Consider the following 20,824-nt stretch of genomic DNA (forward strand, 5'->3'; position numbering starts at 1 on the left):
CCCAATTCACCTGAAGGTGAGTCGGTACATTCTGGTCGTGGCAGACATATTGAAACACTCTGTGCCTCACACTGCAGGGGCATTTCTCCTCCCTTGATAACAGGAAATGTGTCATTGGCAGTTAAGTTCTTTGTAAACAATCAAGAAAATTTGTGAACCCCATATGTGAACACAGGGAAACAAACTGTCTTTTTCCACACTGCACAATGACCAAGTGCTTCATCCAAAATCTTAATATTTAATATTGAAAGAAGAGTGGTACCAGAGTTAGGTAGTAACTCATTAGAAGTACTCTGTTAATGTACTTAAGTGGAGGGATTTTGTACTAATTTAAAGTGCATTTTTCAGGTTTCACCTGTTATCTCTCTCTGGTCCATAGAGCAATGATTTGCTTTAAGCTCAATGGTGCATACCCTGAATGGTGCATACTGTAGCCTGATATTTGCTTTATATAAATATATTGAATTCATATATGAATAACAAATAATTTAAAAAATAAATTAAATTGCTGGTACTAATGTACATCAATATAAAACATAAAAGTTAATTGTTATCATATAATATTAATAGCAAGCAATAACTTACAGCAGAGATTTAAGGGTGCATTGCTCATTCAATTGGTGGGGAAACATGCATAGTGAGACATTCTATGTGGCTTTAGCTACACAGTCAAATTTACAGTGTTAAATAAACTATGGTCCCATATGCTCCCAATTGGACTAACTGGGCATTTTACAGGCAATGGAAAATCCATGTAATATGGATGTGCAATATGAATGCCACTCATCCACATGGCCATTAAAGGGCTTCAAATAATACTGTACCTGTTTAACATGTAGTGTAAGAAACCTTGCTTGACTAGTTTTTTGGTCCAGATACTTCACTCTACCGTTAGTTTAATACATTTTCATTAAAGTAACAATATTTATACTTTTTTTAAGTAGCTACTCTTCCCAACTCTGCCTGGCCTTGTTATACACGGAAAGGGAAAATGTTGTACTGGCAAGGGCTTAAAGGAGAAATTCATCCAAATATGAATAAAAATTTTATTTTGTGTGAACAGTAATACAAATGAACAAGGCAGTGGTCCTAAGATTTAGAAAAAAGAACTCCTGGAGATGCAAATAAGAAGGGCTGAAAACAAAAATATTTTCAGTGCAGTCCGTATGTATTTTGACAGTTGGTACAATTTCTGCTCATTTGGTTGTGTAGTCCAGCACATTGGATTTGAAATGAAACAATAACGTTGAGGTTAAATTGCAGGCTTAACCCTTTAATTTGTGGGTATTTACATCCGATTGATGCGTGTACATCTTATACATATCCCCCCCCATTTTATGGAACACCAGCAATTGGTAATTGTTTGGTTGGCTTCTCAGCTGCCTCTGAATAGTCAGTGTATTCCATCGCTTAAAAAAAAAGCTTTCAGTATCTAGTATTAATTGAAGGCTTTTGATTGAGTCTGTTTTTGGCATTTGTCAACATGAGCTGACAAGGAAGCCATTATGAGGTTGAGTAATAAGACAAAAACAGTCAGACAGAGCCTTTAAACAATAGCCCTTCCAAAATACACTGTTTGGAACATCATTAAGGAGATAGAGAGCAGTGGTGGGCTAATGCAAAGAGGCTAGTAGGTCAAGGAAGACCTCTACAGTTGATGTCTGAAGAATTCTCACCATTATGACAAATGCCAGACTCAAAAGCCTAGAATCAAGCATAGATACTGAATGCATTCTAATACCAGCACTAAGGAAGCCATTTAATGCACCTGATTATTCAGAAGCAGCTGACAAAAACCAACCATCCAATGACTTTTGGTCCCCGAAAATGGAGGGACTATGTATAAAAAAGGGATGTGATCCTACACTCATCACTTGAAATGGAAGTAAATACCCTCAAATTAAAAAGGACGGTCTGCACCTCACATTTATTGTTTCATTTCAAATCTACTACAGACTACAGAGCCAAAAGAACATAAGTTGTACCAACTGCCCAAATGCATACGGACTGCATTGTACATTGTGATTCTTGCTCTTAGCTGCTTATCATGCGGCGTTTTCACTTGTAGTCAATCCACTGTGCATGTGCAGGTACATATGTTCTCTCTATCATGCAAGAACCACTCGTATGAACAGATTAGTTCTTAAATCGCTTGTATGAGCCAGTTTTCACACATTTACCATTTTTTCTTAGGTCGGGACAGCAGTTATTATTAGGACTAAATGCCCGACCTGTCCTACGAATCATGTAAAGAACGCATTCCATTCATTTCCTATGGAGAGGTTTGCAGTGCAGAACCAACTTTCAAACTTTCAGACTTTCAGATTGCAGATTAAATATAAACCAAAATTCAGCAATGGCATTGCTCATTTCTCACCTCAAATGTTTCAGGAATGTATTTTACTGGACTGCTTAAGAGGAATGAGAATGTTATGTTGATTATGTTTTGTGAAAAAACCTGCAGTCCTGCAGACCTGCAGTCTACCCAATCAGGTACGGACTACATGTTCTTGTTAATCCCATTGGCCCCTTAACGTACTCTTGTTTTTATTAATCCCATTGGCCATCTATCTAAGGGACCCCACCTACAGTACCGCATATGCTGTACTATAACCCACATCTTAATTTATGACAGTTTATTTATAATTTATTTAGAAAGTCAGAATTGTTTGTTGAATCAGACTTGGCACACTCGTACAAGCCCTTTGTATGAAAAAAGTATGAAAAATGTATGACACGATTCCGAAAATGTTCTTGCATGAGGCCCAATGTTCCTATCTTTTAAACTTAATCTGGATGGAGAGTGTACGCTAAGATTGCAATGTTTCACTGGCCTCAAGTTCCCATAGTTCAAAAGTATACGTCTATGATGTCTTTGAGTCATTGCCGAAACACTCGGGGATTGTATCACAATGCTAAATCAGAAGACCCGAGCATGACAGCATTTTAAAAAGGAATGTTCTACCTCGTGAAAAAACGCTATATCAGGTTAAATTACTAGCACAATAAACATAAGTAACAGCATATGGATTGAAATTGAGTGCAGTGATTTTTTTCTTTAAGGTGAAAGAGAAGACCTGGCACTGGTACATATTAAGGTAAAAGGAAAGTAATAGCACTGGCATAGGTAAGGACCCAGCCCTGCAAGGTTCCCCAAGTCCAAGCAAAGCGTTCATTCCCAGACTCTCCCAATCCCATCTGACTATTATTATGGAACCAATTTGTATGGAATTCTCCACTTAATGAAAAAACTATTTGCTTAAATCCCGCTCCGAGATAAGTCATTTTTCCTATGATACGGCACAGCCTTTTTTTTCTCCCCTCGGTGGTTTCAGAGAACAGTGGTACGGGACCCGCTCTTAGAAGAGGCAACTTTAATTAAGATCGGACAGTCAAACGCTTTAGGGCTGTTTACGATAGCAGAAACCAAAGAACAAAAGATGGAGCAATACATCGCCTTCCTTTGTATTCAATGAGCAAGAAACCAAATGGTGGCATAGCATTAAACCATGCCGGATGTGCATCAGAGGGAGTTCTTCAAGCGATTACGTTTACATTTACATTTTGGTATTTAGCGAACGCTCTTATCCAGAGCTGACATTTTTTTTTTAAACATACGATACATTTATACAGCTGGATATTTTTACTGAAGCAATTCAGGGTAAGTACCTTGCTCAAGGGTACAACAGCAGTTCCCCACCTGGGAATAAAAGCCACAGGCTTTGAGTTACAAGAGCTAAGCTCCCTAACCATTATGCTACACTGCTACCCCCAAATAAACAATACAAACAAACAAATAAATAAAACATGCTCGGCTTCCCTATTTCATTCTGGCTCATCTGCTGCTTTAAGACAGACGTTAGTCCTTGTCTGACTCCTCATGCGAGTTCTTAACCCCCACTGAAGAGAGGAGGAAAAGGAGTATGCTAACACACAGTGCGAGAAATGTGCTGGTCAAATAGCTCAAAACACAGGCCCAGCTGTGGGCACTTGTGTCCATTAACACCTTGTTGTACCACATGAAAGAGACTGATTACCCAATTAGTCCTACACCCCTAAAAGGAACAACAAAAACCTTGGGAGTGTTTAAGCTCACTGGATCATCTCTACTGGACTGCAGTGTGTCAAATATGTGGCACACGGGGCGTGTGCAGTAAAGGAATGCTGCATTTCCTGCAGCGGGCCAGAAGGTGCAGGCCATTAAAATAAGAGAAAACCAACAATGAAAATGACCGGCTAGCTCTGAGCTATGCTGGTGCCCTGCTATTCATCCACTGCTTGAGTTTTGCCAAAATGGCCCCCAAAAGTGGCCCCAATGCAGCAGCAGCGATTCGTCTGAGACCCGGCCTGCGCTTCGAGCAGATTCTGTTCTTATTATTTTTTGTACACTTTTCAGAGAAGTTGAAAAGAGCGGAGGGTGGCAGTAAAGGAAAGGGGGGATGGGGGCTCTTAAACGCACCTCCGTAGTGCTCCAGGATTTTCTGCAACACATGGAATGTTTATTAGTTTGTTTTGAAGAGCCGCACACTCCCGAAAATCCCCCCTAATTAGTCTCAGCAGGGATAACTGCGCAGCAGCATGGCCGTTTCTACATTCATTAGCACATCAAAGCCGAACGGGAGATTTTTAAAAACACTTGCTAATTGTTATCTGTTGGAGAAAGCTGGGGGTTCAAAGCAAGAGCGCAGATAGCCCAGAAGTCTGTGATTAAAACTGCTAAGAAGCATATTTTATGCTGTTTTGTGAATTTTTAAAACAAAGACTAAGCCTCAACAAATTGCTGATTTACATAATGAAGGAACAAACGGGGAATGAGTAGGAAAAAAAACAACAACAAGAGCCAGGCCCTGTTTCACAAACCGGGATTACTGAGTTAGCTGGGTAAGTCCGTGAATTGAAACCTGGAATCCTCACAGAACTGGAACATGGACTGAAGTAAAGAGCTGTTCCGGGTACATCCAGTTATCCAATTATTCAACTCAATAATCTTGCTTAGTGAAATACTCCCAGGGGTGTCCAATCCAAAAATAACTGAAGTGGGGGCAGGTTTTTGTTTTAGCCCAGCACTCAATCACCTGATTCAACTTATCAAGCTCAGCATTGAAGACCATGATTAAATAAACTGTTGAATCAGGTGTTGTACTGCTGGGCTAAAATAAAAACAAACTTAGGCACCCACATATGCCATTTTCAGATAAGATCGCTGGTGTAAAATCCAGCTGGACGAACTTGAACTTACCAGCTACCAGCTGTTTCAAACCCTAGCTTTAGCTGTTTTCAGCAGGGATTGAACACACCTATACTACAGTAGCATTGTATTGTTACTAGAGTAGCTGCTAATTACTCCTCCTCAAGAACTATGAACAATCCCAATTTCAACAGTACAAAACAACAGTCAATATCAGCTATGGAATGGCACTTAACCATACTTGGTGCAATGAAACAACACTAAATATACATACAATGACAGCAGGAGTGTTCAATAATTTTCTCAGTGACTTTTCCAGAACATTCATATGTAAATGTTCTGGTGTTTTGAAGAATCCAGGACATTCAGTAATTCTCACATACTAGTGAGCTGCATTCTGGCTAGTTTGGTCAAGTGCAGTGTAGAATGCTGAGGCAGAGGAGAGAAGAGCTTTTGAAATCTTTCTCCTGAGAGCCCTCACTCCTGTCTTCGCAGCAGGCTTTAATTACTTCCACTCTGAACTTTTTAATGTCCTGCTGATACAGTCACTACCACTTCAAACCCACATTAAGATCATTAACATTTTCCTCAGGAGTATTGCAGTGTTTTAGGTTGTTTACTGCAAGGCGGTCTCTGTGCTTCATCATAGCTTGCTATATGAGGGTGGGTGACTAGGGGGTTGATTATTTTTTTCAGTCCTATAAAGATGCTCTTGTTATCCTTCTTATATTGTACACGACACAGTAAAACAGTACTTGAAATAGCTCCATATTTGCTCTGTGTTGAACATCAATTCTCTATTTAAGTCATATTCTAAATAAGCCACCCCCCAGATCCACAATCAGAATAAGCCGTTTTATGCCCTGAAGGTTTTTGTGTATGACACAGGTGTAGATCCAGAGAGTAGAAGTCCTCCCCAGTACTTTCTTCCAATCACCTGGATTTGCAAATCGGCACAATTCTTCAGCCAAGAGATACAACTAAGTAGTGAAATCAGCTTGCTGAGTTCATGGGCGGAAGAAACACACGGCAGGACTTTTGACAATCTGATCTCTGGACTCTCCACCTCGGCACAAGTGTAATGAGTGAAGTCTGCTCCCTCTCATAACCGGTCGTTTTTCGAAGGCTGTGCAGAGCAAGCCAAGAAATGTATAAAATTCCAATAAGTGACCCTTGAAACTCCATCCCTTATTTAACTTGGGGAGTTTAAACTGTGGCCTGTGAGTAGATCCAAATCCCAGCCAAAGGTATTCCGTATTCCCGTGCTCCAGATTAGCGGGGCTGGCCTGTGTCTGGCACCCTCGGCGAGCCTCCATGGCGCCTGACCACAAACGCACACGGTCCCGGTTCTACCAGACCACAGGAGCCACCCACCCGGCACCCTGCAGGGCCTACAACCATCCTGTAATAAGAAGCTAGAGCATTTAGTCCTCATAATTTTGTCCTAATCATTTGTTATTTAGCTGACCAATCCAAAGCAACGTACAGAACCACCAACCTTCTGGGTACCTTAGCCACTAGGCAACAGGCTGCCCCTCTCAGACAAGTGCTGTTAGAGAAGTTATGTATTCACCAGACCCGGATCAAACACATAACTGTTTTGGATTCAAGTACTTTTCAATCCTTTACTGAGCTTGTCCGGTGTATTGGAGCCTTTCATATATTTCATAATCTCAGAAGTGCAAAGTTCTGGTCCTCTTGGTCGGCTCAATTGCACCAGGCAAGATCAATCCAGCACAGAAAAGTATTTGAATCCAAAACAATTTCGTATTTGACCCAGGTCTGGTATTCACAGGAAGTGACTTCACCGTGTGCCCATTGTGCCAGGCCTATGAACCCTCCCCGCTCCCCCTCAGCCCAGGTTCAGGTCTCCGGCTCGGCTCCATTTCATGCTAAGCGGTTTTGTCCGTGTTTCCACTGACGCTGACGTTTGCACCCAGCTTCACCCCACTCCCTGGTCGGCCAGCCACTGCCCCATCAGGCCAGCTCCTCCAAACCTATTAAACCGAGGCCCTTTATTCCACTCTCTCGCTTGGAAGGCGTCAATGGGAGGCAGATTTTAACAAGATTATGCTGGAGCCCAGCCAGAGTGGTTCTGAGTCAGTTTGAATCTTTTCTCCCCACTTTACACCCCACCTACCCACTCTTTGTCCTCTCTCTCCTCTTTTCCCTGGCAAAACTATTCAAAGTAGACATTTTGCGCTCAATTAAAATAATAGGTAGACACCAATACCTTCACAGTATAAATGCTTCTCTTCAAGTGTAAAGGTATTGACATCCATCTAGCTATTGTCCTATTAATCTAATTGAGTGCAAACTCTCCGAGTGTGGCTAGAGGATTCTGGCTTTGAAATTGATATACGAATACAGACCTGGCTGCATTTAAGTGTCTTTATCCTGAGTAAAAGCAATTAAGCATTAAGTGTTAGGGCTGAACAGAATGATTTAAGAATAAAAGATTGCTATTGCATCAAAGGCTGAGAGTGTGTGCAGCAGGGGGGCTGAGTGACCACCAGCAGCCACAGCCGAGAGCCAGATGGCAGGAAACAGAGAGAGAGAGAGAGAGGAAGAGAGAGAGGGAGGGAGTGGGGGGAGAGAGAGATGGAGAGAGAGGGGCAGAGAGAATTTGAGAATTTAAAAACCCCTTTATTTGGATATGAAACACAGTTACTATGTTCTCAATAATAATACTAATAGGCAAACACAACCATACAAAAGGAAAGATAGACAAGTAGTTACTTTACATTAAAGGGGGGGGGGGGTTAGGCACACAGCCCTGATTTAATTTATGTTGGATTACAAAGGCATTTTGCCATAGAGACTGCCCTCTCCTCCTTTGACAATTGACAACTGACAATTGACCATTGACCATTGACCATTGACCGTTGACCATTGAAAAAGGTGATATTGTCACAAGGCTAACTTAAAGACATTTGAATGAAACCTCCACACTCTTGAGAAGTTGAAACGACTGGAAATGAAAGTCAGCTGTTATTTGATCCGTCTACAGCTCTGCCGGTCGCTTTCCACCTCTCTCTAATCTTTCCTGCTAGAAAACTCTGGAGCTTCCCCCCTTCTGCTCCACAGCTTGGGTGGCATCAGAGCTCTGCAAATCATCCCAATTACAAACTAATCCTTTATTTACTATTAACTCATTTATATCTGACCAAATGATTGTACCCCAGACAAAATGACATGTCTGGACCGATCACAGATTTGCTTTTTGTATATAATATTATATGTCATTTAAATTATATAAATACCACTGTTGAAATCCCCTGTTATTTTGTTATAATTAAGATAACATGGGCAATCTATCTGGCAAGGAACACAATGGACATATGTATTGCTAAAGTAAATAAATAGATTAATAAATTATTGAACAGATTATGGATATGCAAAAAGAGAATAAAAAAAAATTCTATATGTTATGTTTTGTTATATTCAACAATCCTGCCCTCGATTATTTAACAAATTATTACATTTCTTAAAATGTATAAAATATTACCCTTGACCCTAGACTCTACATGGTCATGATGTGGTGTTGAAATATTGCACTTTTTGTATTAAATTGAATCTGCTTTCACAATGAAATCCACAACAGCATTATTATTATTATTATTATTATTATTATTATTATTATTGTTGCCGACAATAATTATACGCATCATAATCATTGTTCATAAAATTTCTCTCTCAGTAGTGTTTAATTGCAAAATAATTACCTGTTAAATTAGCTTCAATGAACTATCAATGAAATGTTTTATTGACTGCATGTGAATTTCATTGACAACATAATATCTATGAAAGCTAATTAAATGTATACAGATTAAACCATTCCCACAACATGAAGTTGAATGTCTCCCAGTATTAGCATCAATAAATAAACAAGAATTTGGCAAGCATTAACTATATCATAAGCAGTCCACACTGACAGGTTTTCGCATTTCAGAGTAGGGCTAAAATGGCAATTAGGCATGCTAACATGTTCGGGACTTTTGGGTTACATTTATGTAATTATGTTGAAAATAACAGGTTAAAACATAAGTGTTTAAAATCAGGCCCGCTGTTTGCAGTTATGTCTGCCTAACAGGAGTTGGACACTGGGGCAGTGCATTCTCATGGTGCTCAGCTAAGGCCGAAGCTCAGCCTTCCTGCTTTGCATTACAGCCGGGGGACGCAACAACACCAGGCTGTAAGGTAAAACAGTGTTCTCACAGTTCCAGCATAACTTCAAAGAATCAAGTAACTCTTTCTGTCCTCGCATATGCATCGCAAATTCTGGGTCTGAAAACCACATGCCTGTGGATAGATGCTAGTTTCCAACACACAGACCACAAATGGGCCACAGCTTCCACAAACATTTATCTTCCACACGGGGACTTGATTTGACTTTAACCCGAAAAGACACCTTGATGGAAGCATGTCACAAGAGACAAATTTTCCAATCAGTTTAATTATTGGGGACTCTGTCCTCTGTAAGCTCACATTCATTTTCCCACAAACAAGCCTTCCGGGGACACGTCTAACAGAACAGAAAAGTTTGAAACTCAGAAAAGAAATAAAAACTCAGAACTGGGCAGATGCCTCCTATCCCATAACTGGCTTTCTATTCGCCTAAAACCTCCAGCACTCCAAAAGAGTTTGAAACTCTTGGGTCAGAATTTGTAACGGCAGTTGAGCGGGATGTGGTCAGGAGCAGGTGTCGGCTCTACCAGAACACAGACTTGCGGCGTGACTCACGAACCAGCTCTGCCAGAAAACAGACCCACAAACTCCAGCCCCGCCAGAAAACAGACCCACAAACTCCAGCCCCGCCAGAAAACAGACCCACGTCTCCCTTTCCTCTTGCCGTGCGGCCGGCCGGCCGGCTAGCAAAGCTGACGCCCTCCTTTCTTTGCAGTGCCACGCAGGTCACGCAACAATCTGCGCGAAACAAAAGGCCGGTCGCCTCTCGTTCCCGGCCCCGGAGTGATCCTGCACAGACGGCACAGACGGGCCTCGACGGCGGCCCGCTTCCAGGAACCGCGTCCTGACCTCTCCGTTTCCAGGGAACGCCTTTGAAGCTTTTTGAGAAAGTCAAATGAAAAACAGTAAAGAACATTTTCGATTGTGTGTCAGCAGAAGAAAGTGCTTCAAGAAGCGCCCCGCTCGCTGAGACCCTAGCCCGCTTCCCCGGCATCGAGGAGATGCGATTATGGGGGGGAAAAAACCTGCAGAAACGGCCACCCCATGGCACTGATTGGGAACATGTGCGGGATGGAGTCGGTGGAGGCATGTCCACGGGCACGCTACACAAGCAGCTGGAATTGGCACGGGCTGAAAGCGAGCGTCTCAGATCCCATTCCAAGGCTGTAAGCGGCGCTCATGCCATCCCGTGCTGTTCGGAGTTACGAGTTCCCACAGCACCTTGACTCACTCCTCTCTGTGACTGTTGAGAAAGAGGGCTTGTGTTTTAGGAGGCACAGGCGCTGGTTAGCATGGACTCAGGCGATGGGGCTGTCGAATGCTTTCATGTAGGTTCAGTAAAGATGAGGCACACACGCACAGATAAACACACACATACACACACGCACACACAGATAAACACACATGCACAAACACATGCACACACAAACTCCCACACACACGCAAATACACACACGCATGCACAGATAAATACACACATGCACACACATGTGCACACACAAACTTTCACGCACACACAAACACGCACACACGTAACTCCGAACAGCACACATACACATACACACACACATACACAGACATACACTTGCACACACACACGCATCCTTGCTGAAACACACACATAAAACACACAAACACACACACACATACACACACACACATACACACACTTTCTCAAACACCCACATAACACACACACACACATTAACTTGGCCTATGCCTATACTTTTTTTTCCTAACCCCAGTGACCTGATCCAAACCTGCCTCCCCCGCTCCAGTTCTACACTCCATCTCCAGCGAGACTCCTTCTCCCTGTCTGCGAGTGACTGCCCTGGAGGCACTGTTTCACATCTCAGCTGCTTTTAGAACAACATTCCTCCACAATGTAATTATTTGAAAGCACAGAAGATTTCTTTTCACTCTTCCCTCCCTCCTGTTGCCGTGAGTGTCACGGTTTAAGTAATTGAAGCGTCAAGCCGCAGAGGGCCTGGGGGCTTTCTGGAGCCTCAGTGGAAATAAGAGGCGGGTAAAAATAAATTAATGATATTAGAACAAAAAAATACATGCAATAGCAGCACAGGAGGGTGCCCTTGAAACGCATAGCAGTGCGCATACCTAACAGTGCCATCTAGAGTTTAAAGTGGGAAACTACCGGTGAAACCGACATAAGACGCAGAAAAGAAGCTCACCCAGGCACGTTGTATCAAATGCAGTCCTGAACTACTCACATCTCATTACAGCTTATTCAAAAAGCAAAGCGCATTGATTCGGTGAACCTGCTTTCAAAACAAACGGTGGAAGGGCTTCAGCAAGCTGACCTCCGCGTGCGCTCCTCGTCTGCGAGGGGAGACGAAACACACCGCCGATTTCATTTGAAATTCTAATCAGAGTGTCACGCAGCATGTGCATGAGGTCATTCTCAGGAGTCTGGTGCGGAGCGAGGCGGCGGACCCTCGTTCCCGCCTAGCCCCCGAAAACGGGCGTGCTACCACGGTGCCCCGAGCCGAGCTCCCGTCAGCAGCCCGGGTCCTGCCGGACCCCCGACGGGCCTCCCTGTACCTCCGCAGAGCCCGGCAGCCCCCGTCTGGAACACCACGCTCTCGCGAGCAGCCCATCTGTCATCTCTCTTTTAATTCCAGCTAATTGTTTCCAAAACAGAGGCTCCACTTTAACCCCACCGTAGATCGGGCCTCACGGGGCGTCGGCAGGAAGGCGGCTCAAAGCTCCGCTTCTTTCTTTTTTTTTTTCACGTTCACGACTAAAAATTAAAGAGAGAGGCGTATGGCTCGGCCTGGTGGGCCCTCTCAATAAGCGCCCGACATGTGTCAGCTACCCGAGGGACGCCTCGCTCGTTTCGGGGAGGAGATTACCAATGAATAGGAGTGACCCTTCCATCCCCAGGGGGAGGACATGTGAGGGACAGCCACATTTCAAATTCAAATTCGGCGGTTGGATGTTGACAGCTCACAGGCACAAAACGGCCTGCTCTTCCCAGCAGACCCCTTACGCCCTTAAAGGTAAACACAGACGGGTTGAGGTAGCCCCTTATATATACTTATATATACACTCAGGGACCGCTTCATTAGGTATTTATTTGACTTCTTTTTAGATGTATTGTCTGCAGTTGTCGCCCATACACTTCAAGGGTCGACGTGTTGTGTGTTCAGAGATGCACTTCTGTATACCACGGTTTTAACATGTGGTTATTTGAATTGCTGTCACCTTGGCCAGTCTGGACATTCTCCTCTAAGTTCTTTCAATGAGACATTTTTGCTCACTGGATGTTTTTAGTTTTTTTGCACCATTCTCTATAAACTCTAGAGGCTGTCTTGTTTTCCACCCTGTCTGGCACCAACACTCATTTCTTCTACATTCTGATGTTTGGTCTGAACAATAACTGAACATCTTGACCATGTCTGCATGCTTTTATGTACTGAGTTGCTGCCACATGATTGGCCGATTAGATGTGCATTAACGAGTTGTACAGGTCTACCTAATAAAGCGGTCACTGAGTGAATATATATACACACACACACAGACACAGTATATGTATATATATATATATATATATATATATATATATATATAATTACACAAGTAGTGATTTAATTGGCTGATCCGCCTCATTAAAAAGAGCAATGTCTGGCTTTTAAATCCGCTCTTAATCTTCCCTCCTGCTGCAGGCCGGGTCTGCTGAGGGTTGACTCCAGCAGCGCGTGTTTTTGACTAATGAAGAGAAATAGCTGAACCCCGCTCCAGTGGGTGTGCTGCCTCCCAGCCCAAACCGCTGGGACCCACACGCAGACGCTCGACCCAGCGCGCCGCCATCCGCCAACACGGTCCCCCTCTTGCCCCTTATAAATAACACGCTCCGCATTGTCTCACTGATATACAAAATAAATCTTTCACTTTTTCTGTGATGTACTTTATTTACGCGTTCCATGGAAAGAAAAGGAAAAGTCTCGCGCTCGGTCTTTGGGCTTCCTTGATGGTGCTCCGGCTACTATTTGTAAACTTCTGTCTGAGAAATCCGCGTTGGAGCCATTGAACTTGAGCTTGCTGGTTTGTGTCTCAGTACTGGTTCCCTGCTGTCAGGAGCTGAGGCAGTAATCTCCTCAAGCTACATGTCAAACCTCAGCGCGCTCCGTAAACAGTAACGCCACTGTTAACTGCTAGAATACCACAGGTCTTTTAGCATTCATTTCATTCTGCCATACAGGGACAAAGAATGATTTTTAATCTTATTACTGACAGCGGATGTTAGAATCAGTGCCTTGAAATAGGAATACTTGTGGCCTAAAGTGAATAATGTAGGATAATATAGTGTTATCAGATGCAGCTCGGCAACCAAAAGGGAAGATGCATTTGCTTAACTTCTGTATGTCTTTCTAATCACACAATGGTAGGGCATGATGTCAGCTTTGGCGAGGGTGTACAGGGTGGAGATTCAGGGAGTAGATTCAGAATGGAGATTCATGGTGGAGTTTCAGGGTGGTGATTCAGAGTGGAGTTTCAGAATGGAGTTTCAGGGTGGTGATTCAGAGTGGAGATTCAGAATGGAGATTCAGAATTGAGATTCAGAATGGAGATTAGATTCAGAGTGGAGATTCAGGGAGGAGATTCAGAGCGGATATTCAGGGTGGAGATTCAGAATGGAGATTCAGAGTGGAGAGTCAGGGAGGAGATTCAGAGTGGAGATTCAGAGTGGATATTCAGGGAGGAGATTCAGAGCGGATATTCAGGGTGGCCTCTGCCTGCTGCCCACCTGTCTCCCTGTCTCAGGCTTCTCCATGTCAGCTTAGCCCTGTCATCACTCCACAGCAGGTCACGACCCCCTCGCCCTCCCCAAATATACTCCTACCATCCTGGCCAAACCTCAAATGCCCGGGGGGCTCATGAAGACAATACGATAACAGCCACTCACCAACCCCCCCCCCCCATCCCCAACCTGAAACCGTCAAAATCCGAGCTGACCACACAGCTCTCGCTCTGCTCCCCGGCCTTTCCCCCTGCGCCCTGCTCAGCAGCCCCGAGTGTTTCCTCTCGCCCTGTCCGCCATTACTCAGCCCTCCTCGTTTCTCCACGGCGGGGCGTTGTGCGGAGCGATGCCGATGACATTCTGGACACCCACCAGCCGCTGGCTCGCCTCCACTGTAATCAGGTAGCGCTACGCGGGGCCTACATTCCTCCCAGCTCCCCTCCCCTGCCCTCCTCCTGCACTGTATCAGCGAGGTATTATGTCATTTGTGTTGGCCGGAGCAGGCCTACTCCATCTTGCGGCCCCCGGCTCTGGAGGGGCGTAAGGAGAGAGGCGAGGTAGCCGGCCCTTGGAGGGCCCCGAAGCGAGCCGGGCAGGATATTTCGTCAGCAGCGGCGATGCTCGGGAGGAAAAGGGGACGGGGCGAGGATATGGAAACAGACGCCGTGCCCTGCCAGTGCTGGAATGCGACGGGTCTGCTCCTCTGGTCCTGTCACTTTCCCGCCCGCTAACCAGATCTGGCACTCCTCAATACTGAGCATGAGCTCAGGCCAGAAGCACTGGCAATTACAAAACTCTAGACAAATATACACCGGTCCTTTTTTTTTTTTTTTACTTCATTTTTTTCCCTTTAGTAATTTCATTTACGTGCATTGAGAGGTTAAAGAAGGGACAGTGGCTTTCAAGTCGGTATTCAAGTTGGTGAAAACACGTTTTTATGGACAAGTAACTGAGCATTGTTGGGTTCCGGCTATCCTTCCCATTTATAAACACACGCGAAATGAGTGAAAAGATATCCCTTCTGACATGTATTAAAGGTTACGGTAATGTAAAAAAATCCCCAAGCAAATGCAATTAAAGTATGCTCCCTTTGAAAAGATTCAATAGCAAATGACAAAATAATCTCCGACATCAAAGAGCGAAATGTCTGAAAAAACATGGATTAATTCTGACAGGGGCAGAAATACCAGGTGTTTCTTTTAGCACATCTTATCACATAGCCCCGTAATCCCATACAAAGGTAATCTGTTAACATTAACAAAAGGTTACAAAAACTGCAGTAATTTCACTTGGCAGGGTTTCAGAGCATGTCTGGAATATTATGTCTTGTCTTGAGGTTAAAAGCAATCAGAGCCAAATGACATTCTTGGATGACTAAGACGCAGCGGTGTGCCAATGTCTGGAACATGTGTCACTCGCTGTTTAGACTTGTTCGTAACGGGGGTTGTATCTATAAAGGAGGCTCAGAATGGCATCATATAGTGGAGAATAACCCCAGAAGCCATTAAGCGCCATCAGGCTGAAATATGCCCACATTCCTGCTCATTATGACACGCAATGATGATTTACAGAGCTCTTAACAGCGCCCTTTTAAGACCGCAGAAACCCTGAAATGAAAGACGAAAATGTGAGCTAACCAAAGTCCGGAAAATTCCACGGTTGCCTTTGTCATGGAAAAGGCTCCACAGAGCAGGGGTGACACTTGAGTGCACAGTACACGTGACCCCCGGCGGGACCCAATCCAGCACACACCCAGCCCTTGTGCCACAGTGCAGAGATGGCAAAGGGGGCAGGGGGGGGGGGGGAGAAAATGTCGCTCTATAATCCCTCTCCTCCCTTTTTTATCCCTCCACAAAAAGATCCTTGTGTTTTTCTTTTCATCCCCCCTCCTTCCACTTCACTTTCTTCTCCCGATTTTTTTTTTGTATTGAAGACCTCCTCTTTTCAACAAAAGCATTTGCGGTCCAATTTAAATAAATATTCAAGCCTCCCCAGACTCCTCCCTGACCTCTCCACCCTCTAATCCTTCTCGCTAAATGACTTGGCATTGCTCACTTCGAAAACTCCCTCCCTCTCAACAACAGCCCCCTCCAGAACCGCACTCCAACAACACTCACCTTCTACACTTCTGTTTACGCCAAGGAGACTCCAGTCTTATTTCTCTTTTTCCTACTCTCATTCTCTCCTGGCACCAGTTCTTAAAAGCGTGCTATTGTAGGTCTCAGCAGTGTGAAAGAAGAGCAGAAGGATCATTAATTAAAAGACAAAGAGGGAAGGTCTCTTCAGAGCTTTGTGTCTGGGTCTCTCCAGAATCACACAAAATTCATTCTCCCATAAATCCGTTCAGTAATGTGTAATGCAGAACAGAAATGGCCAATTTAGTTTCTCAGACATAAATCTTCAGAGTCTCGCTCTGAATTTTGCGAAACAATCTAGCGCCCAAATATCGGTCATTTACTATTTCTAAACAACACCACCATCTTGGTTCTTCAATGTTTCTTCCAAACTTTGAGCACCTTTTTTCTCAAGGAAACAAAAAAAGGCTTTGCCTAACAAAAAAACATTTAATTCTTATTCAGAGGCACCTAAGTACCGATGACAAGCCACATTCAGAGATGGCACTTGTGGGAGGGCAACCCAGCCGTACAATTAAACCGCTCTCCATACACCAAGGCCTGGGCTGAACTTGACTCAAATCCCTCATTATTTATTCTGAGTTTCATTCAAGCACTTGTCAGAGGTGCCGAACAATTCCTCCGGTCGGGCGTGGGAGGGGCAAGCTGTGAAACAGAGGTGATGGGGAGAGAGCGAGGCGCCTCTCTCAACACCAAACAGGCAGCTGTTTGTATTTACATTCATTATATTCTCAAGGGCCGCTTATTGTTCCTAAGTTTCACAATTGAGACTTCCCCTGTAGAATTTTGGCAGGAATTTCAAGAAGGTCCCGGATTAGAATGCGCGGCTGTGTTTTCTGTTATGACCGCGAGGACCTGCGACATCCAAAAAAACAAGCAGCCCCAGCCTCTGGTTTGACACAGCAGAACTCCGCCGCTCACTAATGCCCATTAGAGCTGGTAAAGCTCCGCTTTAGTGGAGATTACTGACTCTGTGCCTAATCAGGCAGATGATTGGATATGAAACGCACACAAGAGACCACCGGCTGAGTGTGGCGGAAACCGGCTGACGGGCCTCCGACTCCGACAGAGACGCGGCTGTGTGAGGACTAGAAGAGACTGTGCTTATGACGAGCGCGGGATTGGCACCTTGAATCCGTCCATAAGAAAAAATAATGGCTCAAAGCCAGGGATCAGCGACTCATGGTACACCAGGGCTGTAAACTACTGGCTTTCCATCCTGCCTTTACCAGAGGTGTGAAGACAGTCTGGCCAATCTGCAGTGCTAATTACCCAGGACAAAAGAACACCAGGGCTGGATTTGGATTTGAGGGCCAGAGTTGATGATCCCTGCTCTCAGCAATGTCAAATATTCTCTGTTCAATTTGGGTGGAAAACCTATAGAAGAACCTAAATGAAAATGAGGAGAAAGGAGAGACTCACGCAGACACTCGTTGGCCTCGCGGGCGCTGGCTCTCTGCCAGGGCCGGTCGTAGTGGAAGGGCTTGCAGCGGTCGCACTCGGGCCCCTCCGTGTTGTGCTTGCAGTCGCACACCAGCTTGCCCTCCTTGTCCTTCAGGCAGCGCGAGGCGTGCCCGTTGCACTTGCACCGCCCGCCCACCTGGAAGTCCCCCACGGCGTAGAAGTACGGCGGCATGGACGAGGACGCGGCCCCCGCCGGGTCCTCCTCCCGGCCCTGCCCGGCCAGCTGCGGCCGGCTGAAGACCACGCGGATATCCGTCACCGTCACCCAGTCCTGCAGCACGGGGCTGCTGTCGAAGTCCTTCCCCGAGGGCCTCCCGTCCAGCGTGCTGAAGGCGATGAGCCCCCCGGAGACCGGGTGCACGTCCGTGTGTCCGTCCGTGCACAGGGCCTCCTGCTCATTCTGCTTGGTGATGGCCGCCCGGTTGGGCCTGTTGTACATGCGGCGGCACTGCGAGGAGTAGAACTGGTACGGCGTCCAGCTCTTCCCGTAGTCCATGCTCTTGAAGATGCCCAGCGACTCGGGCCGGGGCGAGCAGAACTGCAGGCTGACGTAGGTGATCTCAAACTTCTTCCCCAGCGAGAGGGTGAGCGTCACGTTGTGCGGGGAGCCGTGCAGGTTCTCTGACTGCCAGCAGGTGAGGTTGTGGAGCGAGTTGAGGTCGGTGAGGTAGGCGGCCGGGCGTGCGCGGCGGGGGTCGGAGGCGTCGCAGATCTGGCAGGTCCTCACGGCGGGCTTGTCCTCGCGCTCCACCACGCTGCAGGACCGGGAGGGCGGCCGGCCGCAGGTGCTGGACACCTGCACCTCCTTGCCGAAGGCCGCGTTGATGAACTCGGGGATGCAGCGGCGGGCGGCTCCGCCGTTGTCGTCGTAGCACGGGTCCGGCGGGCTCTGCTGGCCAGCGAACGGGTTGGCGTTGTGAGCGCCGGCCCAGGCCACCCCCAGCAGGCAGGCTCCCAGCAGCCACCTGCTCCAGGCGTCGCTCATCCTGCCGGGTCAGGCTCGGGGAGAGAGAGAGAGAGAGAGAGAGAGAGAGAGAGAGAGGGAGGGAGGAGGGGGGGGGCGTCCAGCAGCGCAGAGCTTCTCCAGGAGCCCGAGGCCTCTCACCAGGGTCTGGCACAGGAGGGAGAAACAGAGAGTGAGCTTTTCTGGAGGAACTCCAGACACTACAATTCAGAGGAAAGGGAGTTTCGCTACATGACTGAGGGGGTGCTAAATCCGGTGCGACGGCCGATAAGATTACAAAGTGCATGAAGACTGCTTGGTAGAGTTCACCAAAGCTGCAGCAATGTAGAACGCAGATTTCTTTTTGTCACCCCGTGTACGCTCAGTGAGCATTTTATTAGGTATTTATTATACTTCTTTTTAAGGTAGACTTATTGGTCTTCTGCTGCTGTAGCCTATCCACTTAAGAGGTTTGATGCTCTTCTGTATACCACTGTTGTACTGTGTGGCTATTTGTGTTACTGTCACCTTTCTGTCAGCTTTGACCGCAGAACTGCTGCTCACTGGATGTTTTTAGTTTTTTGCACCATTCTCTACAAACTCTAAAACCCATGAGGTCAGCAGTTTCTGAGATACTCAAACCACCCTGTCTGCCACCAACAGTCATTCCACGGTCAAAGTCACTGAGATCACATTTTTCTCCATTCTGATGGTTGATGTGAACATTAACTGAAGCTCCTGACCCATATCTGCATGACACGATTGGCTGATTTGATAATCGCATGCATAAATAGGTGTGCAGGTGTTCCAAATAAAGTGCTCAGTGAGTGTATGTGATTTAGACAGAAGGTTATTGCCAGCACAAGCAACATTGTCTTATCTTTATTGTTGCCTCATGAATCTAAAGTATTGGTCAACCTGACCTGGTTCCTGGGAGCTTTCCCATATACTGAGTGCTGTTGGGCATTTGCACACACACACCTCTGGGCTGTTCCTGTCTGTTCAGGAGTTTCCTTCCACTCACTGTCAGAAGTGGGGCAGAAGGCACACACCCAGATATAGAGAGACGGTAGAGTGCTGCTGGGTACTACATGCTGAATTGCAATGACACTGGCCTTTCAGCACCTCCATTCAGGTCACTGTGTGGGATTCTGGTCATGCCCAGTCCCCCCTCCCAAAAAATCCCAAAAACCTCAAAACATAATCCTATCATAACATAATCATGGTTTGACATATTCATTCAGTTCACCCAGGAAACATCGGCCCCAGGTCTCTCTCTGTGGGAGTTCCACATTAAACAACAATACAAATTCATTCATGGAACTGGCAAACACTGGAACTGTTTCAGAATCCAAAGTTGATATCAGTCTCGATCTATTTGTGTTTTCATCCTGTCCGGAAATTTGAACAGCTAATAAAAACTATAACTAATTTGGAAGTTTATTTTCAGGCATATGATTGAGGTTTAAAAAAGACATTTACTTCTTGTTGTTTTTCAGCTGAAGATTCATTGGACTCCAGTACCTTGCTGCAGCACATTGGCCACATGCTGCAGGGTTAATCATAATCAGCACCAGTGGAAAAAGCCCTAAAAATACACCTCAGAAGTGTGCCCGGTGACTGTGCTCAGGAACAGGCTCTAATTGGACAGTGACTGGCTGAGCACAACCCCGTTTTCCCTCATTCGTCTTTGAAAGGATAATATTAGCCCTTTAAGAAGTGAGATCATAAATGTGTGATTAGAACGTTCTTAACTGAACGTTCTAATCAGAAATATGTGATTAGAATTATCTTAACTGAACATTCTAATGCTGATGTAACAATCACTACTGCTAACTGAAAGCAATGGAGTTCTAGAACACTGACTTGGAATTTTGAAAAGTAATTCCATGAAACCTACTCTTCAAATGGTTAAGGGCCTGTGCTTTTCTCTCATCTCCCCATGTGTTTTGGTCATCAGGTTTGTCAGCATGGACCAGAGCCCATTCAGGCACTCATCTGAGGGGTGAAAAGGCACCCTCTGCCCCTTTGCGAAACTTTCCCTAAGCCATAACGAGCGGACCACCCCCCCCTCGCCCCCACATGCAGTTGCACTCTTCACACTCCTCTCCCTCTCACGCCATCCCTCCTCCATCAGAACAAAAGCC

General features: G+C 45.5%; 1 protein-coding gene across 2 annotated transcripts in view; it reads right to left on the reverse strand.

Moving 5' to 3' along the window:
- The window catches only part of ntn2 (netrin 2), a 67,148-nt gene that overhangs the window by 30,118 nt on the left and 16,206 nt on the right, over positions 1 to 20,824 (reverse strand). For both annotated transcript variants that reach the window (XM_061221656.1, XM_061221646.1), the window contains exon 2: positions 17,693 to 18,845. In XM_061221656.1, the coding sequence (XP_061077640.1) occupies positions 17,693 to 18,719 (1,027 nt within the window). In that variant the 5' untranslated portion in view covers positions 18,720 to 18,845. The remainder of the gene's footprint in view (positions 1 to 17,692; positions 18,846 to 20,824) is intronic.

Source organism: Conger conger, chromosome 2, assembly GCF_963514075.1.
Source record: "Conger conger chromosome 2, fConCon1.1, whole genome shotgun sequence".
In the NCBI taxonomy this organism is placed as follows: Eukaryota; Metazoa; Chordata; class Actinopteri; order Anguilliformes; family Congridae; genus Conger; species Conger conger.